This window comes from Pleurodeles waltl, chromosome 6 (genome assembly GCF_031143425.1).
Source record: "Pleurodeles waltl isolate 20211129_DDA chromosome 6, aPleWal1.hap1.20221129, whole genome shotgun sequence".
In the NCBI taxonomy this organism is placed as follows: domain Eukaryota; kingdom Metazoa; phylum Chordata; class Amphibia; order Caudata; family Salamandridae; genus Pleurodeles; species Pleurodeles waltl.
The window spans coordinates 148,815,438-148,842,902 of record NC_090445.1 but is presented as its reverse complement, the minus strand read 5'-3'; the positions used below and the strand labels follow the sequence as shown (position 1 = coordinate 148,842,902).

General features: G+C 41.5%; 1 protein-coding gene across 1 annotated transcript in view; it reads left to right on the top strand.

The window, feature by feature from the left end:
• JUP (junction plakoglobin) overlaps positions 1 to 27,465 on the top strand; it is a 127,230-nt gene that overhangs the window by 53,216 nt on the left and 46,549 nt on the right. Inside the window, exons 2-4 of the mRNA XM_069237656.1 lie at positions 9,725 to 9,951; positions 22,953 to 23,203; positions 24,060 to 24,298. Of these exons, the coding sequence (XP_069093757.1) occupies positions 9,735 to 9,951; positions 22,953 to 23,203; positions 24,060 to 24,298 (707 nt within the window). The 5' untranslated portion in view covers positions 9,725 to 9,734. The remainder of the gene's footprint in view (positions 1 to 9,724; positions 9,952 to 22,952; positions 23,204 to 24,059; positions 24,299 to 27,465) is intronic.

Below are 27,465 nucleotides of genomic sequence, written 5' to 3'. Positions count from 1 at the left end.
AATGCGATCACTCACAGTAAAGCCAGCCGAAAGAGAGAGAAATAGAAGTTTAATAAAAACAAAATGTGTTTGTTAACACTAGACCTAAATAGGGACCAAGACCCACATGTAGGTAGCTTTTTGCATGTCGCAAACAGCGACTTTCGCTGTTTGCGACGTGCAAAAAGCACATTGCGATGCACAAACCCAGTTTTGCGATTCGGTAATCTGGTTACCGAATCGCAAAAAGGGTTTGCGACTCGCAATTAGGAAGGGGTGTTCCCTTCCTAATTGTGACTCGCAGTGCAATGTAGGATTGTTTTGTGAACGCAGGCGCAAACCAATCGCAGTTTGCACCCATTTCAAATGGGTGTTAACAGTTTTGCAAAAGGGAAGGAGTCCCCATGGGACCCCTTCCCCATTGTGAATGTCACTGTAAACATTTTTTCAGAGCAGGCAGTGGTCCTGGGGACCACTGCCTGCTCTGAAAAAATGAAACTAAAACGTTTCATTTTTCATTTTTGTAATGCATCTCGTTTTCCTTTAAGGAAAAAGGGCTGCATTACAAAAAACAGCTTTATTGAAAAGCAGTCACAGACATGGTAGTCTGCTGTCTCCAGCAGGTCACCATCCCTGTGAGGGACGCCATTCGCCAGGGGGTCGCAAATTGCGACCCACCTCATGATTATTCATGAGGTGGGCATTTGCGAAGCCCTTGCAAATCACAGATGGTGTCAGGGACACCATCCTACATTCGGATTTGCGACTCGCAAATTGTGAGTCGCTCTGACTCGCAATTTGCGGGTCGCAAATCTGAACCTACCTACACGTGGCCCCAAATTCTTAAAGAAAGTCACAAAAGTGCACCCATGGTATGTCTTACCCCTATAAAATATTTGTGAACTGTATTTTAGCATGGGTAAATACGCATGTGTAGATTTGCTCATGTGAAAATCTATTGAGCATTTGCAAGTTCATTTTCCCTCCAGCCACTTTCTTCCCAACCCTGGAAGAAGTTCTAATTCTGCCATTGTCAGGAGTAAATGTCCAACCTTTCTTATTATGGGAAAATATTAGAGAGAAGCTGGTGAAAATCTTTAAAACATGCAGGTTAGTAGGTTTGCAGACTCAAAGGCATTCCAGCCCTGGGACTATTGCTTACTGCTTCCTCCAGCCCCAGTATGCAGATCTGCAGAAAGGTGGCAAAATAAGGAAATTCCTACAGTAGGGATTGAAACTGCAAGTATTCAAGCCCTACTATGGTAGTAGCCCTGGCATAATCAGAGAGGCTATTATCAGAGCTCTTACATAATGAGATTGCTGCCATAATTTGTCGCCACACTACATGGCACCAAAGGGACAAGTAGATCTTTTTACAGGACAAGTAGATTTGAGAAGCAACCTGTCCCCTGGACAAGTAGATATTTTAATAAATTCCACACCCCTGCATTGATCATAGTTGTGCAAACAAATGTAGCCTAGCGTCTATATTTGTTTAACGGTAAAGGTGAAGACAGATGAACGCAAAACCACTGCACGGCCAATAGAAATCCTTACTCCAACAGGGCTTCCAACTTACCAAGGCACAACTTTGAGTGATGCCAATGCCTCGCTCACCACACAAGCTTGCAGAGGAGCTCCAAATGCGTGGAGGACATATGCAAGAACATGGAGCTTGGCAGTAAGCGAGGTGGGGTAAGTTTATATGGCTATACCTATGCCTGTACATAGTACACCCTGCAGTTATAATTGAAACACATACTAAAGGTCAGTTATAAATGGTTAATCAGATATTACTTTACCACTGATTATTGCACATGCAAGCAGGTGACGTTGGTTATGCTCTCCCACTGGTCCAGTCATTTATTTAGGGGTGGACGGATTGTTCCACTGATTGGCTTGTTCTCAAATTTATCCTGTCTTGGGCTTAAGAAATTAACAAATCTTCTGAGTTACCCACTGCTATTTGGTACATGACCTTCTGAAGGGGAATCTTGGTCCACACTTTGGCAGAATGGTTTTTTTTTTTTTTTTGTATTTTGTATTTTTTTTAAATACATGTATGTGACTTTGACGCACTAATGATATTGTGATAAGTGCTATCATTGTTGCCGTCCACCAAGTGGTAGACGGCACCATTTCGGATAGTTCATCTACACAGCACGAAAACATTTCTGAATGAAATGAAAATCTGCCTCACTCATAGTTTAAGATGCCTGTCGGGCTAGTTTGTAAATTGAATGAACTTGGCTCCTAATCTGGAGTATCCAAACCAGAGGTGTTGCACCCATAGTGATATCTTCATACCTCAAGCAGTGGGTTGTGTATTTTCACGTTTCCTTATGATCTCTTTCAGCTAGAACAAACGAGGAGTGAGAGCAGTGTGCTTGTTCGAATCAGTTGTGTAGTTAATGGCATGTATACTGGTCCCATTGCTATAAACTTAAACTGATTTTTAATTTCTTGTCTCCTGTTTTTTTTGTTTTTTGTTTTTTTGGTCTGACTTAACAGGAACATAGGCATTACCAATGTTTGCAAATTCTTTAAAATTCTACTTAATCTGAGGAGACTTGACCCCCACTTTATACTGTTGTCCGTATATTTAATTTAACTTTAGAGTAACGACTTCCTTTAGCATGTATGAGGGACTGTTTTTTACATCTGAAACTACACTCTATCCTATTGTCAGATTCAGTTCATTATCTCGTATGGATTCTTTGCAGGAAGCAGTCCATTTTTAGCTGCTTTTTTTTTTGTTAGCATTTGCAAAGCTGATTGGTCTGCCTTTAGTGTGCTGAACAGCATTTGCACTTCCTGTACATAGCAGTGTGCATGTTTGCGTAAGTTAGCTCAGTTAGAACTGGCCAATGTGCTTTGCCAGTGCTTTTTGTGCATGAGTTGTATCTTTAGGCTTGGGTACGGAACAGATGCAAACAGGTTTTTAGATCAAGCGTTCGACCTGGTGTATCCTAAAGTATACTTATACTGTGGGCTTCAAGCGATTGAATTTGTTGGTTGTGGTGTCCTTTAAAAAGTCTTGCTTGCTAGTGGTAAATTCTGCCTTTTTCTCCCTCCTTTTTCCGTTTCAGAGTGGTGATGAAGTACTGTATTATTCCACTTTGGTTTCTTTATCTGTTGCTGTGATAGAGTATTTTTGTTATCTCTTTTGGTGCTCCCCTTTCACTGTGGGTGTTTTAGGCTGGTAGCTGCCTGTGTTATATTGCAGCATTCCGTTCCTCCCATCGCCTCCCTTGTCACTATTTGTTTTGGCTTTATTCCAGTGCTCTCCTTGTTTACCTCTGGCTCTTAAAATAAGCTTATTTTACAAAAGTAACACCAGGTCATTTAGCTCACTTCTCACAAAAGCTACAATATGCCCTTTCTGTTAGAATGCAGCTAAAACCTAGAAGCAATGATGTGAAACTTGCTTTGCCTTGCATAGCATCTGAGTCTCTGTCTCCAGGGAACAAAGGAGTTTTTAAAATCTGTTTACAGCCACAGAAGCGCTATGACGTGCTGTACATAAAACATGCTATTGCTGAATAGAAGTGTGCCCAGAAAACATTTAAAGTGCGCTTGAGGTCTCCTGTGGGACAGACATGCTGCACTGAAGCCTCCTTGACAGGATGTCTTTCTAATATGTGCTTTGTGCCAAGTCTGGACTTTATTATCATCACCAACTGCAGGCTGTATTTCTTGGATAAAACTTCCCAGTCCACCATATAAGCTTAGATCGTAAAAGAGCCAATTCACATTTATTTCTGAAACGCAGCAAAATGCCTGCAGAGGCTGCTATTAACTGAACTGACTGTTGTACATTCCTTTGAAGCGAAATTGACAAGGGGGCACGTGAGGCAGTGCAGGACGTGCATATGCAGCTGCATTTTAATTTAGACGTCCAACGACCTCTGAACTCAAACTATGCCATGCAAATTCATAAACCAGCAGCTACAAAAACCGGAAAGTCCTCACATGTATTTTTTTTAGGTTGAGCACGCAAGTGCTTAGGCCTGTTGTAATCTATCTGTGGGCTTTTAACCATGCCCATCAGTCACTTGTTCATGGGCTTGCCTTACAAAAATCCGTTATCATTAGTAAATGCTTAACGTTTGTCCCTCCTTGGGGCAGTTTTGTTACTGGCCATCGGCCTTGTTACATGGATAATTGCACTTCTGCTGATACGTTTGACTGCGAGCAAACTTCTTTTTAGAGGCGTGTGCAAAGCTCTCCGTCCCGTGTTGTAATTTCTCTTTGGGCTTCTAACCACACCCATTTCACATCAGTCACTTTCATGGGTCTGTGGGCTTGCCTTTTAAAATCCGCTTGCTTTCATTAGTGAAAGGCATGCATACGTCATGCCTTTTCCGGTGTTTAGCCTGCTTCGAGCACACCGACCAACTACTGAAAACATACGAGGCTCAATGTTTTCTGTCCAGTTTCTTTACTACTTTTTCTCTTTATTTAGCAGTGCAATCGCGCTGGGCAGTAGTTGAGCGCTGTGCATAACATCGATCCTGTTTCATGAATAATTGCACTTTTGCCAGTTACATGGATAAGTGCACTGTTGCCGATAGGTTTCACTGCGAGTGAATTTTTATTTCCCTTTGTGTCTGCTTTGCGCTGATGGCGGCCGTCAGCTTGCTTATGTGAAACTTTTACTTTTCAGTTTATATGGCAAAAAAAGTCTGGTTAGTTATGTTAACTGTTCTACTTTTTATTTTCAATTTATGTGGCAAGAACAGTCCAGATAGGAATTTACAACACTACTAGCTCTAACTTGAGCAAATGCGAGAGCCGTTGCATTGCTAATGCTTGTTTAGAGATGTTTCTTTGTTTTTAGGACATCAGAGACCTTCAGGAAGGGTTTTATAAATTACTCACAATCTTCAATTTTTACTTATTTTTTTTTTTTTTCAAACATAAATACAAACCGAAAACCATCTATTTTCCTGTCTCTGTATTTTTTTTTTTTTTTTTTTTAATTTGGATAATTACGAAAAATAGTTTGTTTTGGACAATGCTTCCTATTTTCAATCATGAGTGCTAGGCTAATAGCTGTGCAGATTGACAGGTGGGGGCGGGTTTAAAAAAACGAACCTAAAAATATTTCCTAGTGAAGCTGCTTAAGCTGTTCTACTGTGCAGATGGTTCCATATGATTGCATTATACTATAAATGGCTAAAACCCATTGGGTGGTCAAGCATGAGTAAACAATCATTGGTTAAATAAATGTGGAGATGTACCCGTTGCAGCTTAATTTTTTTTTTTTTATTATTTTTTTTTTTTTTTTTACAATCTGCACAAAACAAATCTGGACAAATACAGATGGAAATGTACAAAAAATGCCATGAAACCGGGAGCCTTGTTTATAAATTACTGCTGTGCAACAGCTGACTACCCAGTGGAAGCCTCGGCTCTTCTTGAAAGGCTTTCCTATCTGTTCTGCCCGCCTCCCAGAGCCAGGATAAACCGGTTCAGCGAGCCGCCATTCAAAGGAGCCCTTGCAGAAAGCAGGAAGCGACAGGTCGCAGTGGAGCTGGCCTTCCTCGCTAGGGCGGGCCGGCCTCTGGCTTCTCGCAGGATTGTTTGCAGTGTGTCCCAGTAAACAGGGACTGGCGTTCTTCCATTGCACCACAAATGTAACAAAATAATAATAATACAGCACACAACATCTGGTACTTCTGAGCTCTCATCCCTTTCCGACCGTCTTGTTCTTGGAGACGGCACTGAAAGTGTGCCCGCTGCTGGCGCTTCACAGTGCTACACTCTCAAGCGACAGTATACGAGAAATGGGGCGAAGGGTGTAAAGGACCAAGCTTAATCCCTTAAATCTTCATTTTCTACTGGAGATGGCAGCAGGATCCCTCTTTCAGTTAAATTAAAACCATTTCCTATTGAAATGCTATTTACCATGTTCCATGCGCTGCTCCTCGCTTAATCTTCCTTAAATGTGTATTAATTCGAAGGTACTTTAGTCCTTGGTAGTGTTGCGCCAGCGATTGCAGTAGTACCTAAAGTGGCGGCACCCTGCTTGTGGCTTTGGCCTGTGGAAACGCTGAGCTTGGCCACACACACCAAGCGGTGAACTCTCCACGAATGCATCAGGCTAGCGCCACTTATACAGCGGTCGGTGGAAAGCTTCTATCCTGAAGTCTTAATTCTTCCTTTGGTCCTCTCTGAACTTGCACTCCGCACAATCGCTTGGTTTGCCACTGTTTGTTTTATGACCACATATGACCTCATGAAGTAGAGTTTTCAGACCTCTTTTCCCGGGAAACGTTTAAAGTTCTCGAATTTACCTTTGTCTTGGGACTTGAAGTTACGTTATGTTATAGACTTTTATTGAGTGCACGTTCACCTAAAAGCACCTTGATGTTGCCTACACCAATGTACAGTATAAAGCTGACCTGGAGGAAGAATTTCTTTCCAGCCTTGTTAAGTAGAGGAGGAATGAGAAGCGCTCTGCCATGCTGCCCCGCCTGCCATGAGCTACAGGTCTGTGAACTCCTAGGGAAGCCTTAACTCTACTGTAGACCCAGCGTAGCTAGACTGAACCAAGCAAGTAACCTGGTTATGGGCCAGGGGACAGTAGTACCAGAGGCCATGGACATCGGTGGTAGATGGATACTTCCATCCATATATCACCCGGGACTCCTGGCCACTGGGACTGTTTTGAAAAGTAAACCATGAAGAATGGCATTTTTGGAAGTGTGTGCATCTGGTTATGTTTAGTGACATTCTGTATGTAGGTCCGGTACTATAGATAGTAAAGCATGGTGATAGGGGTGCCCAAGACTCTACTAAGGCTGGAGTGGAGCTTACAATAAGATGGTGGCATACTGGCATATCCACCTAGCGAGAGCCAGGTGAGGTAGATCATATATTCTGGATCACTGATTTAAGGGACACACTGGGCAGTGTATTATCCAAAAGACTTTGAGGTGGCCGAGAGAATGACTTCGATATGCTGTAACCTTGTGGTTCTGTATTGAGGTTTCAAGTGTATGGCTGTATTGTAGTATCAGAGCTTTTATTTGAAATGTAGGAAGCTAAAGTGCTCATGAAGGTGTCCTGAAGTCTGCCTGGGACTGGCCAGCTCAGCAGTCGCCACATCCTTGACATGTACAGCCTATCAATGGTAGTGTGCACAACTCATGCAGGACTGAAAAGTGATCACTGTTTTTCAGGCTACCCTAGTCCCTAGAGCAGATGTAGCCCAGACCAGCAGTGCACGTGTTTTTTTTTTTTTTTTTTTTTAAACCAGAAATGGCAACAGGTGCAGTGTATGCTTTCCCTGGCACAAAAAAGTGAAGCATGGCCAAGCTACAGCCTCTAACAGCAATACTTAAAACATGTTTACAAAGGGAACTACATATCTAGTAATAGCGCACTTGGCCTTGGGTTTAGCAAGTAAGGTGACTTTTGATCTTTTAATTTTGTGGAACCATATGGTGCATCGCCAATCACGAGCTTTTCTAATCTCCACCTAATCGAATTTCAACATCAGATATGCAGGTAGGCCAGAAACTCGTTACTGAGCAGATTTTGTGTGGTAGTGATCAATGATCTGGCTTGTGAGTTGGGTTACAGTTAATTAATCCACTACTGGGCATAGGCTTTTTAGCCGGTTAATACATTTAGGCTGACATGGGCAACAAAGGTTCTGTCTGTGCTGACACAAACTTAATAGGTTAGTAGACTAGACATTATGTTAAATCTAGAAAGATGAATAAACAAGCTTCGAAATGGAGAAGGCTGTTGGCAAATTATATGATAAATCCATGGCGAGGCACTTGGTCCACTGGTTTACTCTTCACTAACAAAACCACCAAATTAGTGTTTTTGCTTATTGGGTCGAGGTACCGACTCAAATCAAAAGTGCAGTCGTTTTAGACCTGGAATGCACATAGTTTTCTGCCTTTCAGAGGACTATGTAAACCAGAAAGTAGAAACTTCATAAATCAGTTTTCACAAGGGCAAAGTCTGCCAGTTAAAAAGTTTTCAAAAACGAAGAAAACTTGATTTAACCCTCATATGTTCATGGGATAAAAAAGAAAAAAAAGAGCTGTCTAAGATTGAGTTTTCAATTACTGACATGGAAAACAATTGGCTACAAAGATAATTGTTATCCTGTCTGCAGAGGTTATATCTGCGTTTTTATTTTTCTAACCTAGGCTGTAGGAGTGCTTGGTGTATAGAATAGCATGTATGTGTTACAAATTTTGAGGGACAGATTTGGATTATTCTGTGACGTTTGAGGACAGTGGGGAATGGTCTCTTTTGGAAAATGTTTTGTTTAATTTCCAACCTGGGTTATTTTTCATGTTATTGGTTTGCTGCTAGGAAACTGGCCAGATTGTAAGAATTCCTAGAGTGTTCTACTCTGCAGCCATGTCTATCCTCTTGGCTACAGTTAAACTGCATGGGCATTTGTGTGGGCCTGCGAGCAGCTAGTCCAGGGCGGCTTGTCTAAGGCTGTCAGTTGAGGGGTCAATTGAATACTGTAGCAGGATCAGTGAGTAACAACTGTCGCAAGCAAGTTTGAGGAAAGCAGTTGTCACCAGCTCTGGCATACTTGCATGACTAATCTCCTACGTTTTCACTGCTGTAGTTGGCACACAATATTCACTTTGATAATGACATATGCCCACCATGTGCATTAATATTTGCCATCAGGCAGATTAGCAGGTATTAATCAGTCAAACAGAATATATATAGAGCATGGCTAATAACCCGCAAGGGTCTACAGGTGCAGAGAACATAGCTGCTAGGAGGTTCAGTTGAACAGCCATGTCTCGAGTCCTTTCCTGAATTCCAGACGAGAGGGTTTGGTCCGTAGGTGAAGGGGGAGGTAGTTCCAGGATTTTACCACAAGGTAGGAGGAGTGTCCTACACTGTTGCTTCAGTGGGTGCAGGTGGTGTGTGAGGGAGAGACAAGTGGAATGCAGGTGTCTGGAGGGTTTGTGGAAGTTTATGCGGTGGTTGATGGAGGCTGGTTCATGAGATGTGAAGGGCCTTGTAGGTGTGAATCGGCATCTTAAATTGACATCCCTTTTGGATGGGAGCCAGTGGAGCTTCATTGTCGTGCCGATTGTAGATGTAGCCTCTTGTCTGCTCAGTTTCTTTCTTGTCCAGATCGAGCTTCATGCTGTTTGCGTTGAATGATACAGCTATCCGTTTGAAGGTAGATTTTGAAATAGTGAAATAATGTCTCACTATGGTACATGGTTAGTTCTTTCTTGCTTGTTGAAACATGAAGTACCCTTTGTGGCATGACTCCTTGAAATTAATGCTTATTGTTATAGTGTGGTGGTGTAGACCAGGTTACTCGGGATTGCTTGCATTTATAATGAGAGCAATCTGGGCTAACTTGTATGTTGAGGAGTGGTGAGATGGGACTCGCATCAGCAATCTCCAGTTAGTCACTCATGCTACTGCCCAGTCTGCCTGAACCTTTGTACTTAAAATTCCACCATAACATTTTGTGCTGTCTACAGCAGGATCACCTTCTACATTTTTTGTAATGCATTCTTAAAAATGCATTACTTAATTTTCATCTTTGGAGATAAATGTGATCCTTCTGTATTACCCAACCTTTCATTTCCTTCTTACTTCACTTTTGTTTGTAACATATCTATCAGATTCACCTGTTGGAGATCCATCTGAAGTGTCCTGTTTTCTTGATTTACTGTCTGATGCCTGTTTGATAACATAAAAATGCTTTAACAGTTTCTTTTCTTTACAGACCCGTGGAGATGATGAATATGATGGAGCAACCAATCAAAGTGACCGAATGGCAGAAAACGTACACCTACGATTCAGGGATAAATTCTGGCATCAACACTTCGGTGCCATCCCTGAGCGGCAAGCAGCTCATAGATGAAGATGACGCAGCATATGCCAAACAGTACACCTATAAAAGCACAACCTATACACAGGGACAAGCGTCCGCACAAGGGCAGCAGCCAGTAGGTAAGTTCTAGAGAAGTTGATTTAAAGAGGCAAGATCTTTCTACAACGTGCAATAAACCCCTGGCCAATTTTATGAATACAATTTCGGTAACATGAATTACTTTGGCCTTGACCAGTCTGTGTGTGTGCCATGCATGTCTAACCTGCATTGACTATTCCATTTACTGCTTACCCCTCCGTGGTACGTCACTGCCCAGCAAACGCCTTTAGCTATCATAATTTCCCTTTTGGACAGTATGTTCTGAATTGATAAGTCATTCCAAAACGGTGGACTATTTTCCGTTTGCCTCTTTTCTATCTATTTTTTTTCATTATTCCACGGTTTCTGTAGATGAGAATTTCAGATGTGCTTTCCTCTTCCAATCCGCACATCTTTCTTGTATGTCTTTGGCCCCTGTTACACCAATCTAGCCTCTTTTTTTCAAAACAAATTCTAACGCAGTACTTAACTCTGCACTTCCTAATGCAGAGTTGGTAGTTCTTTGATTTTTTTTTATTCACTGACTAGCATTTTCATACTGCCTTTGTATAAAGCAGCTATTTAAAATATTAAAACTATTTTTTGTGTATGTATATGTATGTGTGTATATATATAATATATATATATGTGTGTGTGTGTGTGCAAATATGTTCGATGGCATGTGTAGCTGCAGATACACAGGCTATGCATAGCTCTTCCGACATCTAGTGGTGGGCTTGGAATGTTAAAAGTTGTTTTTCTTCAAAGAAGTCTTTTTGGAGTCACAGGATTGAGTGACTCCTCCTCTCGGTTACAGTGTGCATGGGCATTAACTCCATTGTTAGATTGTTTTCTTTCCGCTGTCTGGTTCCAATGTGTTTCCTCTTGCTCCGAGATTTCGAATTGGAAAACCTATTTAATCGTCGGTATTGTTTCACTTGCGTTTTCCATCTAGCATCGAACCAGTAGTACAGTCGGAATCTACATTTCGCCCTTCGGGGTTCATGCGCCCGACTTGGCCTGTTAGGGCCTACTGCGTGGAAGCCTGATGGATCGGACTCCATTTCGATTCTGCCCTTGGTGCCTCGTGAAGTTCTCATATATACAGATCAACATCTGGTTTGTAATTTGTGCCTTTCTGCTGACCATCGAGAAGGAGATTGTGAGGCCTGTCGATCGTTTCGATCTAAGAAGACTTTAAGAGATTGTAGAGCCCGAAAATTAGAAATGACATCAAAGCACAGAACATCTCAACGTCATGGAAGAAGAGCAGGTGCAGACACCAGTCTCCATTTGAGATACTGATTCCGAGCAGGAATCAGAAGAAGATGTACTCACATGCTGGCCAGCCATGAGAAGTCTGTCTGCCCCTACTCCCATACATACAAAAACTACCGAAGGCCTTGGGTACACCGCTGCCGAAAGCTCATGGGTTGGCCAGAGAAAGACTGTAGGCAACTGACCTTTGGGTTTGGTGCCGAAAAAGGCCACTCCTCCATCCACTTCGGAGTCGAGCAAGTTGGTCAGAAGTTTCACCTCCGACTCCGGTAAGCGTCCTCCTCGGAGTCTAAGATTTTACTCCTTAATATGGAGCAGAATCAGCCGACTTCATTTTCGGGACCGAAAAAGATTCAGACTTTGTAACCAAAAAAAGCCTCATATACAGAGGAACAAGGACTTTCGAGTAAACTTAAATCACAAAGCTGATGCAAGAATCTTACAATCCTTCTCATGAGGACTCTGAGATTCAGCCAATATTGGACATTATGGATAAAAGACAATCTAGAATACGTGTACATAAAGAGGCTGGCAGAATTCTGACTGCACCTCCTTTAAAGACTAAAAGAAAGCTGGCCTTTCAAGAGGAATTAGACTCTGCTGAACCACCAGCAAACTTTTAAAAACAAAAGGAGAAACCAGCACTTCTCCCTACTTCTCACTCTCCACAGCTTTTTCTTTTTCACCTCCACACAATAGTCCACCACCATTGCCTTCAACACACTCATTATACTCACATGAAGATACCAAGAATCCACTGTATCTGTATGACCCAGATCCTATTCCAGACAATGATCCTGACCTATACCTCTCCAAGCCTTCTCCACCAGAGGAGACTACTGCCTACACTCAGGTAGTTTCTAGGGCAGCCTGCTTACCATGGGGTGCTTATGCACTCTGAACCCCTAGAGGAGGATTTTTTGTTCAACACACTCTTCCACTCAGTCTAGATACCTGTGTCTCCCAATGTTGCCTGGAATGGTCAAACATGCTGACCAAATTTTTAGTGAGCATGTCAACGCTAGAGTAATTACTCCTAAAATTGACAAATATAAACCTGCTCCTACAGACCCAGACTACATCACACATCAAGTTCTTCCAGACTCAGTAGTGGTGAGTGTGGCTAGGAAAAGAGCTAGCAGCCAATCATAGGGAGATGCTCCTCCACCTGATAAGGAGAGTAGAAAATATGATGCTGCTGGCAAGCAGGCAAATCAATGGCGAATTGCAAATTCGCAACCACTCCTTGCCAGATATGATAGAGCCCACTGGGTTGAGATGCAAGAATTCATACAGCACCTCCAAAAAGAGAGCACAACAGTTTGTAGAGGAAGGACAGGCTATAAGTAATAATCGGAGAAGGTCTGCCCTTGATGCTGCTGATACAGCCGCAAGGAGGGTAAATACGGCCATTACAATACGAAGGCATGCATGGTTATGCTCTTCTGGTTTTAAACCAGAAATTCAACATACAGTACTTAACATGCCTTTCGAATTTAAATAAAAAATAAAAAAAAATGATTTGGGTCTATGGTGGATACCACCATAGAGAAACTGACAAAAGATTCAGATACTGCAAAGGCAATGGGAGCATTGTATACCACACCATATAGAGGCTCCTGTCGCAATTCAGAGGAGTATTTAAGCCACAATCCTCTGAACCTTCTACCTCCTAGTCAAAGCAGGGACAACAGACACAATATCAAAGAGGGGGCTTTAGAGGACAGTATTTCAGAAACCGGCAAATTCCAAGCCTCAAAGCAAGCCACTACAATATCCAAACAGTGACTTCTTTCCCACCCTGCCACCACACACATCTCCTGTGGGGGGAACACTACAGCAATTCCACTCTCATTGGCAAAATATCCCCACAGACAATTGGGTGTTACCAATTATCTGCAATGGCTGTTGCCTATAGTTAATCTACACCCCTCCAAACATTCCACCATGTTACCACAAATTGTCCCCAGAAGACAACGTTCTGTTACAACAGGAAGTACAATCCCTACTACTAAAACAAGCAATAGAATTGGTCCCACATTCTCAACAAGGAACAGGTGTATACTCACTATACTTCCTCATCACCAAAAAAGATGGCACTTTAAGGGCTATCCTAGACCTCAGACCTCTCAATCTGTACATCCTGTCAGAACATTTTCACATGGTAACTCTGCAGGATGTCATTACACTACTACAAAAGCAAGATTACATAACTGCTTTAGACCTCAAAGATGCGTATTTCCATATACCCATCCATCCAGGTCACAGAAAATACCTCGGGTTCGTCATAGCAGGAAAACGTTACCGGTTCAGTTTTGCCATTCGGCATAACAGCTCCAAGAGTGTTCACAAAATGTCTAGAAGTAGTAGCAGCAACCTACTTAAGAAGACAACACATTCACGTCTTTCCATATCTAGCCGATTGGCTAATAAAATAAAGCAATTTTGCACAATACCAACAACACACTAAATATGTAAAAGAAACCCTGCATACACTAGGGTTCACTCTAAATGATCAGAAATCACACCTTCAACCAGCAGAGGTACAACCTTACCTAGGTGCTTTTCTGAATACTCAAAGCTCTAGCATATCCAAATACACAAAGGATACAGTTTTTTCAAAATCTCATCCCACACATCCAACCAAATCAAAAATATACTGTAAGATTTATCACGAAAATTCAATCGATGATGGCATCTTCCATAGCCGTAGTTCCACATGCAAGACTAAACATGAGGCCTTTACAGCAATGCCTCTCACAACAATGGTCTCAGGCACACGGTCAGCATCAAGATCTGGTGTTGATGGACCGCCATATGCACAAGTCCCTTCAATGGTGAAATCTCAGCAATATAATAAAAGGGCGGTCATTTCAAGACCCTGTACCTGAGACCATAATACCAGACTCATCAATGATAGGTTGGGGAGCTCATCTCAACAATCATACCATTCAAGGGAAATGTAATCCCAAACAGAAACAACTTCACATAAACCACCTAGAGTTAATGGCGGTGTTTCTTGCCCAAAAGCGTTTCAGCCCCTTCTCAAAGAGAAGAACGTTCTGATAAAAACAGACAACATGGTGACCATGTATTACCGCAAAAAACAGCGCAGGACACATTCATCTCAGCTGTCTCTGCTAGCCCAGACAATATGGAAATGGGCAGTTCACAATCACATTCATCTATTAGCAGAATAAATTCCAGGAATAGACAATCAGCGGATCTCCTAAGCAGGAATCATCAACACTCACGAATGGGAGATTCACACCCAAGTACTTCAAAAGTACTTTCAATAGTGGGGAACACCAGAAATCGACCTATTCGCAACAAGCAAACGCAAAATGCCAAAACTTCCCATCCAGACACCCACATCCTCTTTCCAGGGGCAATGCTCTATGGATCAACTGGTCAGGGATATTTGCGTACGCTTTTCCTACTCTCCCACTCCTTCTTTCTGGTCAGAAAACGACGTTAAACATCTCTTACCATGGTACTTATAGCCCCAACATGGGCACGTCAACATTGGTACACAACACTCTTAGACCTGTCTGTAGTACCTCATTCCAAACAGACCAGATTTTGTTAACACAGAACAAAGGTCAAATCAGGCACCCAAACTCCAATGCTCTCAATTTAGCGGTTTGGATCCTGAATTCATAGAATTTGGTTACCCAAGACTTCCATCAGCATGTATGGAAGTGCTTAAACAGGCACGTAAACCTACTACCTGATAATGTTATGCTAACAAATGGAAAATATTTGTTTACTACTGTCAATCTAAAAATACTGATCCATTCACAGCATCTATACAAGATATTGTATGCTACCTACTTCATTTTCAAAAATCAAATTTAGCTTTCTCATCCATCAAAATGCACCTTACTGCAATATCTGCATATTTACAAACTATTCAGCACACTTCTCGATTCAGAGTCCCTGTTATTAAAGCTTTCATGGAAGGATTAAAACGCATTATTCCACCTAGGACACCACCTGTTCCTTCTTGGAATCTAAATATCGTACTTACCAGACTCATGGGCCCACCTTTTGAACCCATGCACTCTTGTTGAATTCAATTTTTAACACAGAAGGTTGCCTTCCTTGTAGCTATTACTTCATTAAGAAGAGTTAGTGAAAGACAAGTCTTCACTATTGAGGAACCTTTTTTCCAAGTACACAAGCATAAAGTCATACTTAGGACAAATCCAAAAGTAGTATCTTCTTTTCACATCAACCAAACCGTGGAATTGCCAGTCTTCTTTCCACAGACAGACTTGGTTGCAGAAAAAGTTCTTCATACCCTAGATCTCAAAAGAGCTCTTATGTACCATATAGATAGAACAAAAGACTTTAGGAAAACAAAACTTTTTGTTGCTTTTCAACAACCACATAAAGGCAATCCTTTATCTAAACAAGGCTTAGCAAGATGGATTGTTATATGCATACAAACACGCTACATCAAGGCAAAAAGACAACTTTTGATCCCTCCTAGAGCACATTCTACAAGAAAGAAAGGTGCGTCAATGGCATTCTTTGGAAACATACCAGTAGCTGATATATGCAAAGCTGCCACATGGTGTACTCCTCATACCTTTCCAAAACACTATTGTGTTGACATTTTCTCACAGCAACAGGCCAAACTGTCTTAAGAACACTATTTCAAACAACTTCAACTCCTACGGGCTAGCCACTGCTATTTTTTGGGAGGACTAACTGCTTTGTAGTCTATACATAGAAAATGTCACTTACCCTGTGTACATCTGTTCGTGGCATGTAGCGCTGCAGATTCACATGTACCCTCCCTCCTCCACGGAAGCCTGTAGTCGTCTAATTTTATCATTTGTACATATGTAGAAATATTTACACTTGTATGGACATCTCTTTATATTCTTATGCTCTCACTCCTTCCTTCACCATTTGCGGGAAAACAATCCAACAATGGAGTCGATGCCCATGCGCACTGTAACCGAGAGGAGGAGTCACTCTGAAAAGACTTCTTCGAAGAAAAACAACTTGTAACACTCAGACCCCAACACCAGATGCCGGAAGAGCTATGCATAGCATGTGAATATGCAGCAGTGTGTGTGTGTGCATGTATATATGTGTGTGTGTGTGTGTGTGTGTGTGTGTATATATATATATATATATGTATATATATATAAAATTATTCCTACAATCTCTGTATAAAGGACAGTTTAATGTTGCACACTGCTTGATGTCTTTAGCCACCTGTAATAAAGAAATGGGTTTAAACAAAGGTTACAGGGAGATGTATGTTCTGAAATTACTCTATTTTACTCATGCAAAACCATAAAAATTCAGTAGGTATAGTTGGTTATTTCACGTAACTAACTTCCGCCCACGACATTGTTTTTTCTTCAAAGATTTGACTGCTAATTTTTTCATTGGTATTTTTATTGATGTTATAAAAGTAGTCATTAGTGCTGTAACATCTGGGGTAATTAGTGCATGGCGAGGGCGCAAGTTATAGTTGCCTTAGGGCATGAGTTATAGTTACTTGAGTTAACCATAACTAGAATTGCTGAATTACTATGGTTTTGTGCAAGGAAGTTAACTTTAATGTCCTGATAACCTACATACCAGAACATGTTCTGGATTTAGTGGGGTCTGCAGCAGTAAAAAGTTTTACTAGAAGACAGGCTTCTGGATTAATTGGACAGCCACACAGCTCTCTGTGGCAGAACCTTTGTTTGTCTCTGTGGGTTCAGAGATCCGTTCCATGTGTCCGTTGTTTCTCACTCAAGCTAGACCTAACTGGGAGAGTCGATCCAGAAGTCTGGCTTGGCTCTAAGAGCCCGTACACAAAGGAAGCCCTGTAAATGTTTGGCAAGTATATTGTTCATCAAACATCATGTAAAAATGCATTGGAGGAAGCAGTGCTGGAATACCCCCGGACTAACAAAGGTGGAATCTCCAGGACTAGAGTTAATTAAAAGAATTGTAATTGTAATTTATATAGCGCTTACTACCCCTGACGAGGCGTTGAAGCACTTTTCGGCGAGTAGCACGCTACTCTGGAACCCAAGAGGAATTAGTGGTTGATTGATATAGGGAAATAGGAGTACAGTATTAGTATTAGTTAATTTGAGCGGAGGATATGTGAGTTTTAGTTGGATTGACTAGAGTAAAGGAGGGATAGAGAAGAGAAGAATCCAGAAGTGTTAATTGGGAGTTTACAGTAATAGGATGAGGCTTGGAATGCATAAAGCAGAGATGGAGTAGTCTGTAGAAAGGGGTTAGGGCGATCATAGTAGCAGAAGGGGTTTTGGATGAGTCAAAGGTGAGATAAGTGAGGGATAATTTAGTAGGATTGTTATGGAGATCCTAGTAGTAGAATGGGTTTGGGATGAGTTAGTGTGGTTGGAGGATAGATTTTTAGAGACCCAGGGTGACGGGGAGACACTAAAGCTTACGAGAGAGTATATTTTATTTCTTTTTTACATTTTTACATTTTTTTTCTGTAGTACAGTAGGACTAGTGTAAGAAATAGATGTGTAAATACATAGTGAATATGTGCAAGGAACATAATGGGTATAATAATATGAGAAGTAAAGTTGTATAAACAGACTTTGAAGATTTGTAATATTTGATGTTAATGTACTTTTCTAACATTTATTTCTTTCCTCAATTTTTCAGTAGTGAAATACTTGCTGTTAAATAGTTAAGATAACATTTGCTCATTGGGATATAAAAAAGCAGGGATTCATAAGTATCTAATATAAAAACTTTTCTAGGAGCTATGCAACGACCTATGCACATGTTAAGCATAGAATACACATATATGTATATACACAAATGCACACAAGCATACACACTATATATATTTATATTTGTTAAACAGGCTTAAAGAGTATGTGTAATTTTATTATTAAATAGTAACTATACATATTTCTTAAAGGACTATTCATATCTAGATAATGCACATAATCAGATTATGCATATGTATCAACACAGGCATATGCAGTCCATTGCTGTTTGGATATGCTGGTTATGAAGGAAAATGCCAACTCTTGAGTAGTCTTCTGAAGACAAGATAGTTATCCGTGGAGCTTATAGTTTGGCTGCTTGAATAGAGAAGGATGTACCACCTATAGTCTTTTTCTTGCAAGGTGGTGTTTAATGGCGAGGGCGTTAATCTTCAGCGGAGGTTTCTTTGAATGTATTTGGTTATTTTGCTTCTGATGAAAAGCTATCCTGTTCCATGTAAAGCTTTGAGGGTGATACAAAGCAGCTTGAAGGTGGATCTTCTGTCAGCTGGTGAACAGTGTAGTGCGCTCAAGGAAGGGGAGATCTGGGGTTGTGGGTTTACGTGTTATAGTAGCCTGAAAGCTGAGTTCTGAATATGTTGTAATTTTTTCATAATAGAGATGATCCATGGTAGAGGCCATTGGCATAATCCAGTTTAGATAGTACAATAGTGTAGTTGCCTGCACCTTGTGTGGAAATACGAGGTGGGGTAAGATGTGTTGCAGAGACTTCAATATGATGGAGCTTGATTGTGCGAATTTGTCAGCTTGTGCATTCATTGTTAACTTGGAGTCCATGGTAATGCATCTGGCTCAAACCCTCAGTGGCTAGCCCACCTGCAGATCCCACACTGTTATGGAAGTGTTACTTTGCTCCCATCGCTCTGACCTGAAAGCCTACCTTTAAGGATCTACCTGTTGAGTGAGTGTTTTTATTTTCCCTCGCAGCGTAGAATAGAACACACATGCCTTGTGAATTCATCTTCGGAGGACTAGATTTGCGGAGTTTACCAGTCTTGCGGAAGCTGGTGCTAACACTTAACTGCATGGGCTTGTGGATCAAAGTTTGATCTCAGCCACCACGAAGTGTAGTAAGGAATTGTTTTTTTTTTCTGTAATCATGAGACAAAATCCCTGCAATCTTTCAAATGATGGGCAAATAATGACTTCAGCACGTAACTTGATATGCTCAGGATGACTGGAGAAACGCAGATTCTGATATTGTGTGCGACAAATGTGCAACTTGTCTGCAACACATCCTGGTGGATTAGAGAAGAGCCTGTGGTGTCAGTCTGTTTTAATTATGGATGGCTTTTGACAATACAAAACAAGTTACAAGTATGAAACTAGCACAAACATGTGAAGACTCCTTTATTTCCAGCCACAGTCATATGGCGGGATTCCAGGAAGGCCCCTGCCCCCAACACTTCTGCACACCTGCATGCACTGGCAACCATTGATGGGCGCCAGAATTATTCATTTGAACAATTGGTCACCAGCAGAGTCTTTTCAAGTGCTGTTATTTTGATACGAAGCACCAACTAGGGGTTTGGGGGACCAGTCTGCTGGGTAGGACTTGCTTTATCTGCTAAATCCAAAGCAGATGTCTCCGTGTCCGCAGTAATTTGTTAAGTATTAGTGAATTATGCACAGTTTTTACTTTGAGTACATATTCGCTCCAGCTGTTTCTGGCTTTTCATATGTTGTTCCATATGAGATGGCACCAGATGTCCCTATATTTACGTAACCGGTACTGTCTTGTAGTTTTAATATTTTCTGTGAGCTTTAATATTTGAGCAACCGGATAGAGAACACAAGTCATATGGGGACGGAAAACGCAATGTATGCAAATGTATAATCGCGTACACATAAATCCACCACCTCTTGTCAGGACTGGAAACAGCCTCTTATCCTGTTAAATTTGTGATTGTGGCCAAGCCTCCATTCCCGTGTCAGTGTTTTCACGCTCCCTTTTTCTTGCTCTCTAGTCTGGACAGGCACCTGCTATGCAGCTTGACCTAGAGCTCTGTCACATTGATCCGTTTGTAGTGTCAGCATTTAAAAGTGCTGACGGTCACTGTACCGCAGCAACAAAAGAAATGAGTCTGAATTACCTGGGTCATGCTTTGTAAAGCAGCAGCCTGGTTTACATTTGTTCTGCAACTGCATACGGGTGTCCACAGCCACCTTCATCGAATGTCTCGGGCTTTAGAATAGAGCTCAGACTGCACTGCTTGTCTTTCCTCTGCTTGGCCCTTCATTTGGGCTACGCTTCCAACTGCCTGGGTCTCCTTATAATTTGAACCCACCACTAGGTACGTGTTGGTCCAGGTTTTCGTAGCACGTTTCTTTCTGGCTTCACCTCATCCCTTTTTGGCGACCTCGTTGACTCAAAATTAACCAGTTGCACACCCCAGAATAATTGAGGAACCACTCGTGGAAGTCAGTCACCAGTGTTCAACGGATGAAGGCCGATGAGTATCTGGATTGCAGGGGGTCTGCGATCAACATCTGAAATGAGCCGATAGCCAGCTGTTTAAGGCATGGTGTCTTATTACTAAGACAGCAACTCGACAGGACTTTATATCGGAGTTATGCTCTTTGCTCACATGCTTATACGACTTAACAAATTCAGTGTTGAGTGATTGGTGGATAAACTTAAAGGTCCTACACTATTCTGGGGGCATCTTGCTGCCTTTTCCTTGGCCTTTTCATTTAGCACGGACACACCAGCAATCCTCTAAGCAGGCCCACCCTCCTTCAGAATTACAGCAGTGTTCTTTACAAGGGATTCAAACTTCAATGTCCGTCTAGACTTGGGCTGCAGGGTTGTATTTGTTGGGCAACTGAAAGCATGTCACCACCATAGACCGCTTTGGCACGACATCTCTGGTGCTAGGCAAGGCCCCGTGTAAGTTGTTAAAACCTGCACAAAAGCAGTGTTTTTTTTTTTTTTTTTTAAACATAACCATCATTGGTACCCTGTACATTTAATAATTTATGTGGGTGGCAAGGCGCATCCACTCTTTTTCCTGTTTAGCGTGGGCAAACGTGGGGTGACTGGTAGAATACCTTGGGACAAGTGTAGATCCAGTTGCCAGCAGGATAATGACACTAGTGTCCTGGCTAAATGTGGGTTGTACTCGTCTGGGTTGAATATTGGCACCAGGGCCCCTCAGAGACTCAAAAGGCAATTAATGTAATGAGCAGTCAACACACACACACACGAGTCTTGTTCATGCTTTCGACCATGTCGTTGTGTGACTATGGTTCTAGGCTCTCATGAATTGATTTCAAGAATACTTACTTGTTCATTCTGAAAAGTATCTTATTTTCTTTCAAGGGCGAGGACCTAGGCAATGCAAAGTGTGTCTATGGCTAAGTAACTAAGCACACAGTCTTCCAGTCTTCTTTTCACTTTCCTGGTTCTTTCCAGATTAAGTGATCTTGGTCTCTCTCAAGCTCCTAGTCGAAAATAAATCTTCTAATGAATGCAGTTTTCTCCTCTTGCACCTCTTACAAAGACCAAGTACTATCCTGAATTTTTGATGGGTAATGCCTCTCTTCTCGTCCAGGTCAATGCCTGTGCAAATAGATTTTGTTTGTTTGTTTTTAAAAAATATACATGCACTAATCGTCCATCAACCAACCTTATGTCAACTGTAGGACCAACTCGTGCTTTGAGGGCATCAATCGGCATCCCTAGATGGATAGCTAGTTGATTTCGACCCTCATTGTCTGGCCAGTTATACCAGCTTCAACAGGTTCACCATTAATCAGCATCTGTAATTTCTGTGCTCTTTCAGTTTATCAAGGATGTATTGCTTAACCTAGAGTGTGACAAATGGGCAGTGGGGTCAGGAGGCAGAGGTTTCGGACTCAGACGTTTATGCATTTTTTTTATTTTTTATTATTATTTGTTTAGCCTTGTGTGTCCGTTCTCTAAAAGAGGGCAGCCACAGTTCTTTTACAAGTACACAGATTAGGAAAACAGAGCAGAACCTCCGATTTCTAATTCAGCAGACTGTATATTGGGCTATGAAATATTATTTTTTACCTTTTTAATAACCTTTATTTTCACCGTTGCAAACCCATTGGCTGAGAATCTGGCCAATAAAGAGCTTGCAATTTGGAAGCAGGTCATGAGTCAGGCGTCCCTTGCCACTGATTTTAAAGAATGCGTACATTTGTAAGGCGATATCTACAGAATAGGCGGGTGACTGCTAAAAGCACCAAAACTTACTCCAAATTTAATCCTACTATCTAGTGATCTGCACTCCGGCTTAAGGTCCTTACAGCAGCTGGTGAATGTCTGTGTGCTGATGGATTGCCCAGGGCATGCCTACGAGGTTGTGACCTGCCTGTGTAGAGGTGACCCTGCAAGTTACCTGTTCTGGGTTCTTGACCAGTTTGTACCCATTACAGGGTGAGTGTGATTCCTGTTAAAGAGCAGAGCACTGAAGAAAGTAGAAACATTTATATTTGCATGCATCTGTAGTTTTAACCAAATTTAAACAGACACTATTAGAGCATTCTTCAACACACCTCTTAGCTGCGATTTGTTTTTTATTATGTAGGAACTCTGCTTTTTTTCCTTTACAGATTTTGAGTTTAGGGGAAACTGTACACATCACTTTCCTTGAATTGAAAGAAAGCTGTTCTCCTGCTTCAGTTGTGATAACACTTTGAGAGGTTATCAACTGTGGGTCAGACCCTATTAGCTGCTTGTGCCATTTTGTCAAAGCTTGACGTAATTTAGTGCATCCACACTAAACTAGCTCCCTTGCATCTTCCTCATTCCATTTTCCAGCCATCTCATAAGGCAAGAATGAGCAGAAGGAGAGGTATAGAATACCGACATGGATCTTGGTGTATTTTTCAGAATTTCAGGTTTAAAGAGTCTTTTTTTTTTTTTTTTTTTTTTTTTTCTTTCCCCACTCCCCCTGCTTGGAAAAAGTAATCAACTGATATATTCCAATATCTTTTTCCTTCAGATTTAGAATCCCAGTTGAACTTGACACGAGCACAGCGTGTCCGAGCTGCCATGTATCCTGAGACTGTAGAGGATCGATCCTTTCTTCTGACTACGCAGGTGGATGGACAACAAACCAATGTACAGAAGCTTGCAGAGCCCTCACAGATGTTGAAATCTGCCATTGTTCATCTCATTAACTATCAGGATGATGCAGAGCTTGCGACGCGGGCTATTCCTGAGCTTTCAAAGCTCTTGAACGATGAGGATCCGGTAAGTGTCCACCTTCACTTTAATTTGTGTAGGAATTTAAATGGTGATTTTGGCCATGTCTGCTTTATCAGCAGGTTTGACTAAGCTCTGACTGTCGTGCCCAGGTGCCTAAACAAAGAAGTTCTTCACCATGCAGCTGGCAAGCCCTTCCTTTAGCCGAGCTTACTGGAACTTGCCTCAAATGTTTGCCTTTTTGGGCCTGTCCATAAGTATTGCCACTTTTACAGTGGAAACGTATGGTTCACAGCTTTCCTTTGCCTAGGCTTTATACCACAGTCTATTTATTTTGTTGTCAATAAATACCCAGTGTATTGAGTGCATTGGGATATAATTTCAAGGTAAACGTTGGTTTGTGTTGGTGTCCAAAAACAGTTGATACAAAACTATTGTGGTAGCTTTACTGAATACCTGTCCCTGGATTTAATTTCTGGTAAGGGGTGAAGGATAAGATGGACTGTTGTGGTAGATTTTACAGAGCTGAGGCCCTTTTTAAGGGTGCAGTAATCATTAACCTTTTTATGCCTTAAGGTTTTACCCTAAGGGTCTAATTACAGTCTTGACAGATGTCCCATCTGCAGTATTACAAGTTCCATTATATCCTATGGAACTTGTAATACGGCGGGCAGCATATCAGTCACGTTTTCGACGGAGTATCCCATCCGCTAAGATCTTAATAAAGCCCTAATTCTTTGTTGCTTTAGGCTTGCTTCCCTGCCTCAAAATTAATTGAAAAGATATTGCTCTTAAAATCATCAGATTCTGTGAATAAACAGGCTTCCATATGTTCCTGTTCAAACTTGATCAAACCAACTTCCAAATTTTCTGATCCCAGTTTGCTGTTTCTCTGGACCTTTAGGTGGTGGTGAACAAAGCTGCGATGATAGTAAACCAGTTGTCCAAGAAGGAGGCCTCTCGTCGTGCCCTTATGCAGTCCCCTCAGATTGTGGCTGCTGTGGTACGTACTATGCAGAACACTGGGGATATGGATACTGCCCGGTGCACCACCAGCATCTTGCACAATCTGTCCCACCATCGCGAAGGGCTCCTGTCCATCTTCAAGTCTGGAGGCATTCCAGCGCTTGTGCGCATGCTCAGGTATTATGTTCTTTTGTGTTGCGTAGATGTTTAAAGGAGTTTGTTCTCTGCAGGGGCTGCTTAGCCTGAACTTGCAGACAGAAGGTATAGCAGAATACATAGTGATTAGTGTGAGCAATGTGATGAGGGTTAAGTTAAGCTTAAGATGTAGGCTATAAACAAAGGGGGGGGGGGGGGGGAAATACTTTTTATCTGCCTGTATTTCACCCAAAGACAGTGTGTATCTTGGGATCTCCATTCTTTGAGTTGTGAAACATAATTGAAATGATAGACCCCGTGCCCACTTAAAAAGGGATCTTGTCTCAGTAAGGCTTCCCTTGAGTTTGAGGATCTTCTATAAATGAATCCGAGTGGTCGGGCTGGGTTGGCGATACACACGCTTTGGTAGCTTATTTCGTATAAATAGCTGATTGTCCTTTAGTGGTAAGGTGAATCTAGGATTGAAACCCATGAGTTGTAATGAAAAAAAGCATATTAATGTATTGCAAATGGTTTAAACTGTTGTACTATTTTTCTTGTTAATTTTTACTGTAGTATCTGAAAATCTGGCATACTACTGCCCCGGTAATATGTAGCAGAGTTAGTAAGGTGAAGTCTCAGCCAATTGTAAGGAACCAAGTCACTACAAACAAATGATGCAGCAGTACTTGCTGGCCTCTCTTAGAGCCTAATTACAAATTTAGGTGCTATTTATTGCTCCTTATAAATAACAATTCCATTGGGTGTGTTATTGATCAGTTGTGCTAAATAACAGTTGCGAGTTATTGGGGAGTAACATATGGATTTTGGTGTTTCGTGTGGCGTTTGGTGCATTAAATGGTAAATACTGTATGCTTTTCCCCTGATAAATTTAGTCAGGTTTGATCCAAGGAAGGTTGATGAATTTACCACATCCACTAGTTATCAGATGCATCAAATACTCACAAACCTGTTATCCCGAGCTGTGCATAATCCGGGGTTTGGGGGACAGTTTGGAATACCCTGAAACTCTTAATCAGGCCCTCAGTCTTTGGTGAGTGATTGTCAGCCGAACTTGTAAGTGGAATTTGAGTCTACAGTCACTCGTTTCTCAGAACTATCCTTTATTCGAGTTAACAGTGCATTGTCTTCAGGCTACAAAGCCACTTCTTAAATTCTCTTTACATCCTTGTAAATATACTTGCATTAGCTATTTAACATCGAAGAAAAATCCTGTGCTCAATCACAATGTAGTTCTGTTGCCACCCCTAAATCCTTGAGCTAGTGAAGAGAGTTGTAAGTCTCTATCTGTATAGAAGACCTCTCCTCCAAAGACTCAGATTAGACCTAATGTTGCAAAACACGGACCTTTTCTCAAGCATTGTCCTTTTAAACCCCAACTACATCTAACTTGGTAGTGTCTAGAGCATTTACGGAAGTCAGTCCTCCAGAGGAAGATTTCTGTACGATACTTTTAATATGTTTTGGAATAAATAAAGTGCATTCTGCTCCCTTTTATGTCTGACATTTCATGCAGTGTGGGCTTTGGGTCTTTCTAGAGTTGGGTAGACTTTAACTTGCACCACAGTACTGAGAGCTCTGCCGACTTTTTTTCAAGTGGCTAGTTAACCCTTGGGTTCAAATTGTTGCTGTCACTTGTTCCTTCTCCAGCTTACATTGACACTACCGAAGTGTCCAAATGGCTGAGTAGATGGACAGGGCTCAGAATACAGTTGAACTGGTCAGAAGTTGCTTAACATATCTGGCGCTCTCCAAAGGTCTCTGTTGATTGAATAATGTTTCTAATGGCTTTGTGATTCATTGCCAGGTGCCTATACATACTCTGTTCCTATTAAGCAATCCTCAGTGGAGTGTATGTACGCCCTTTCCTGCACCTACAGCACAGCACACATTATTGTGGTCTGTGGGTTTTACTGAAGGGTTGATTCAAAATTCTGCATCCAGACAGTGCATCAAGGATCCTTTATAAAGCTTTTGCTTTGTACCCGATTTGTGCTAGTGGTTCCTATCCCCAAGACTGCATTTTTTTTTATTTTTTTTTTAGAATCCCATAAATCCATAAATTGAGTTTGACGGATGCAAGGGAAGGTTTGATTACTATAATTTGACTCTCTGCTTACCAGGTCCCACCCTCCATCTCCTCGAAGCATGCAACAAATGGCTCTGTTTTAATGGACACAGCTTAAACTCCAAACACGCAAGCAGTGAATACAGGCGCTTCAAGCTTGCTGAGGATTACAAATTCTTTACTAATCCGTGCCCATATAACAAGATTGGGACAAAAGCAGTGAGCATATGGCCTAAGTGAGCTTCTGTAATAAAAAGACATAGGCTTCGGTGGTATTGCTTTCCTTTTGAGGCATGATCATTTTGGCACACCAATTCCTTAAATTACATTGCATTACATTTTATGTCCAAGTTGATCCCTTAAAGAAGCCCTTCTGTGTGTTGTCAATTAGCTTGCGTGGCAGTTATGTTGCATAAACAATAGTGGCTGTGCTATATGGTTAACACTTCCTTCAATATGTCTGTAACAAAATTAGTCATATAATGTGCTACAATGTATCAACGGTACCACACCCAACCACTTCAGATGCATTAGTATTGGTTGAAAACAACTTAAGTTAAGAACAATGATGTACCAGGGCACACCAAAAAGACCATAAGGTCCAGTCCTTCGTATATTTATACAGAAACGTACAACACTATAATGCAGGCCATCAAGAAGATTTTAATTTGTCCGTTTTCATATGCCTCCGATGAGAATGCCAGCTACTCCAAATGAGAATACAGCCAACATATGTTTTGTCAATAAGACTTCCTCAAGGCCAAGATTAGAATCTTCTGAGCCCAGTCAATGTTTTCTGTATAGGTTTCCTATATTCCAGACATATTATAATGCCAATAGCATTGTAAATGCAAAGCATGTGGTGTGCTGCGAAACAGCCGACCTTGATAAGTCGTAGACATCCGGTTTTGAACTTAGTTCATGGAAAAGATAAAGTAGCTTAGGCGGCAGTAACTACTAGTGTTGGGCTACAAAATTAAAATTGACGCAGGATTGATGCAGAACTCAAAATGACAGAACCAGATAGGCAGTTTGTTTTGCTTACATGTACACTTCTTTCTGCAATTGAATTGAAATTATAAATTTATATTTTTCCTCCAAATTTAGACCCTCCAGCTAT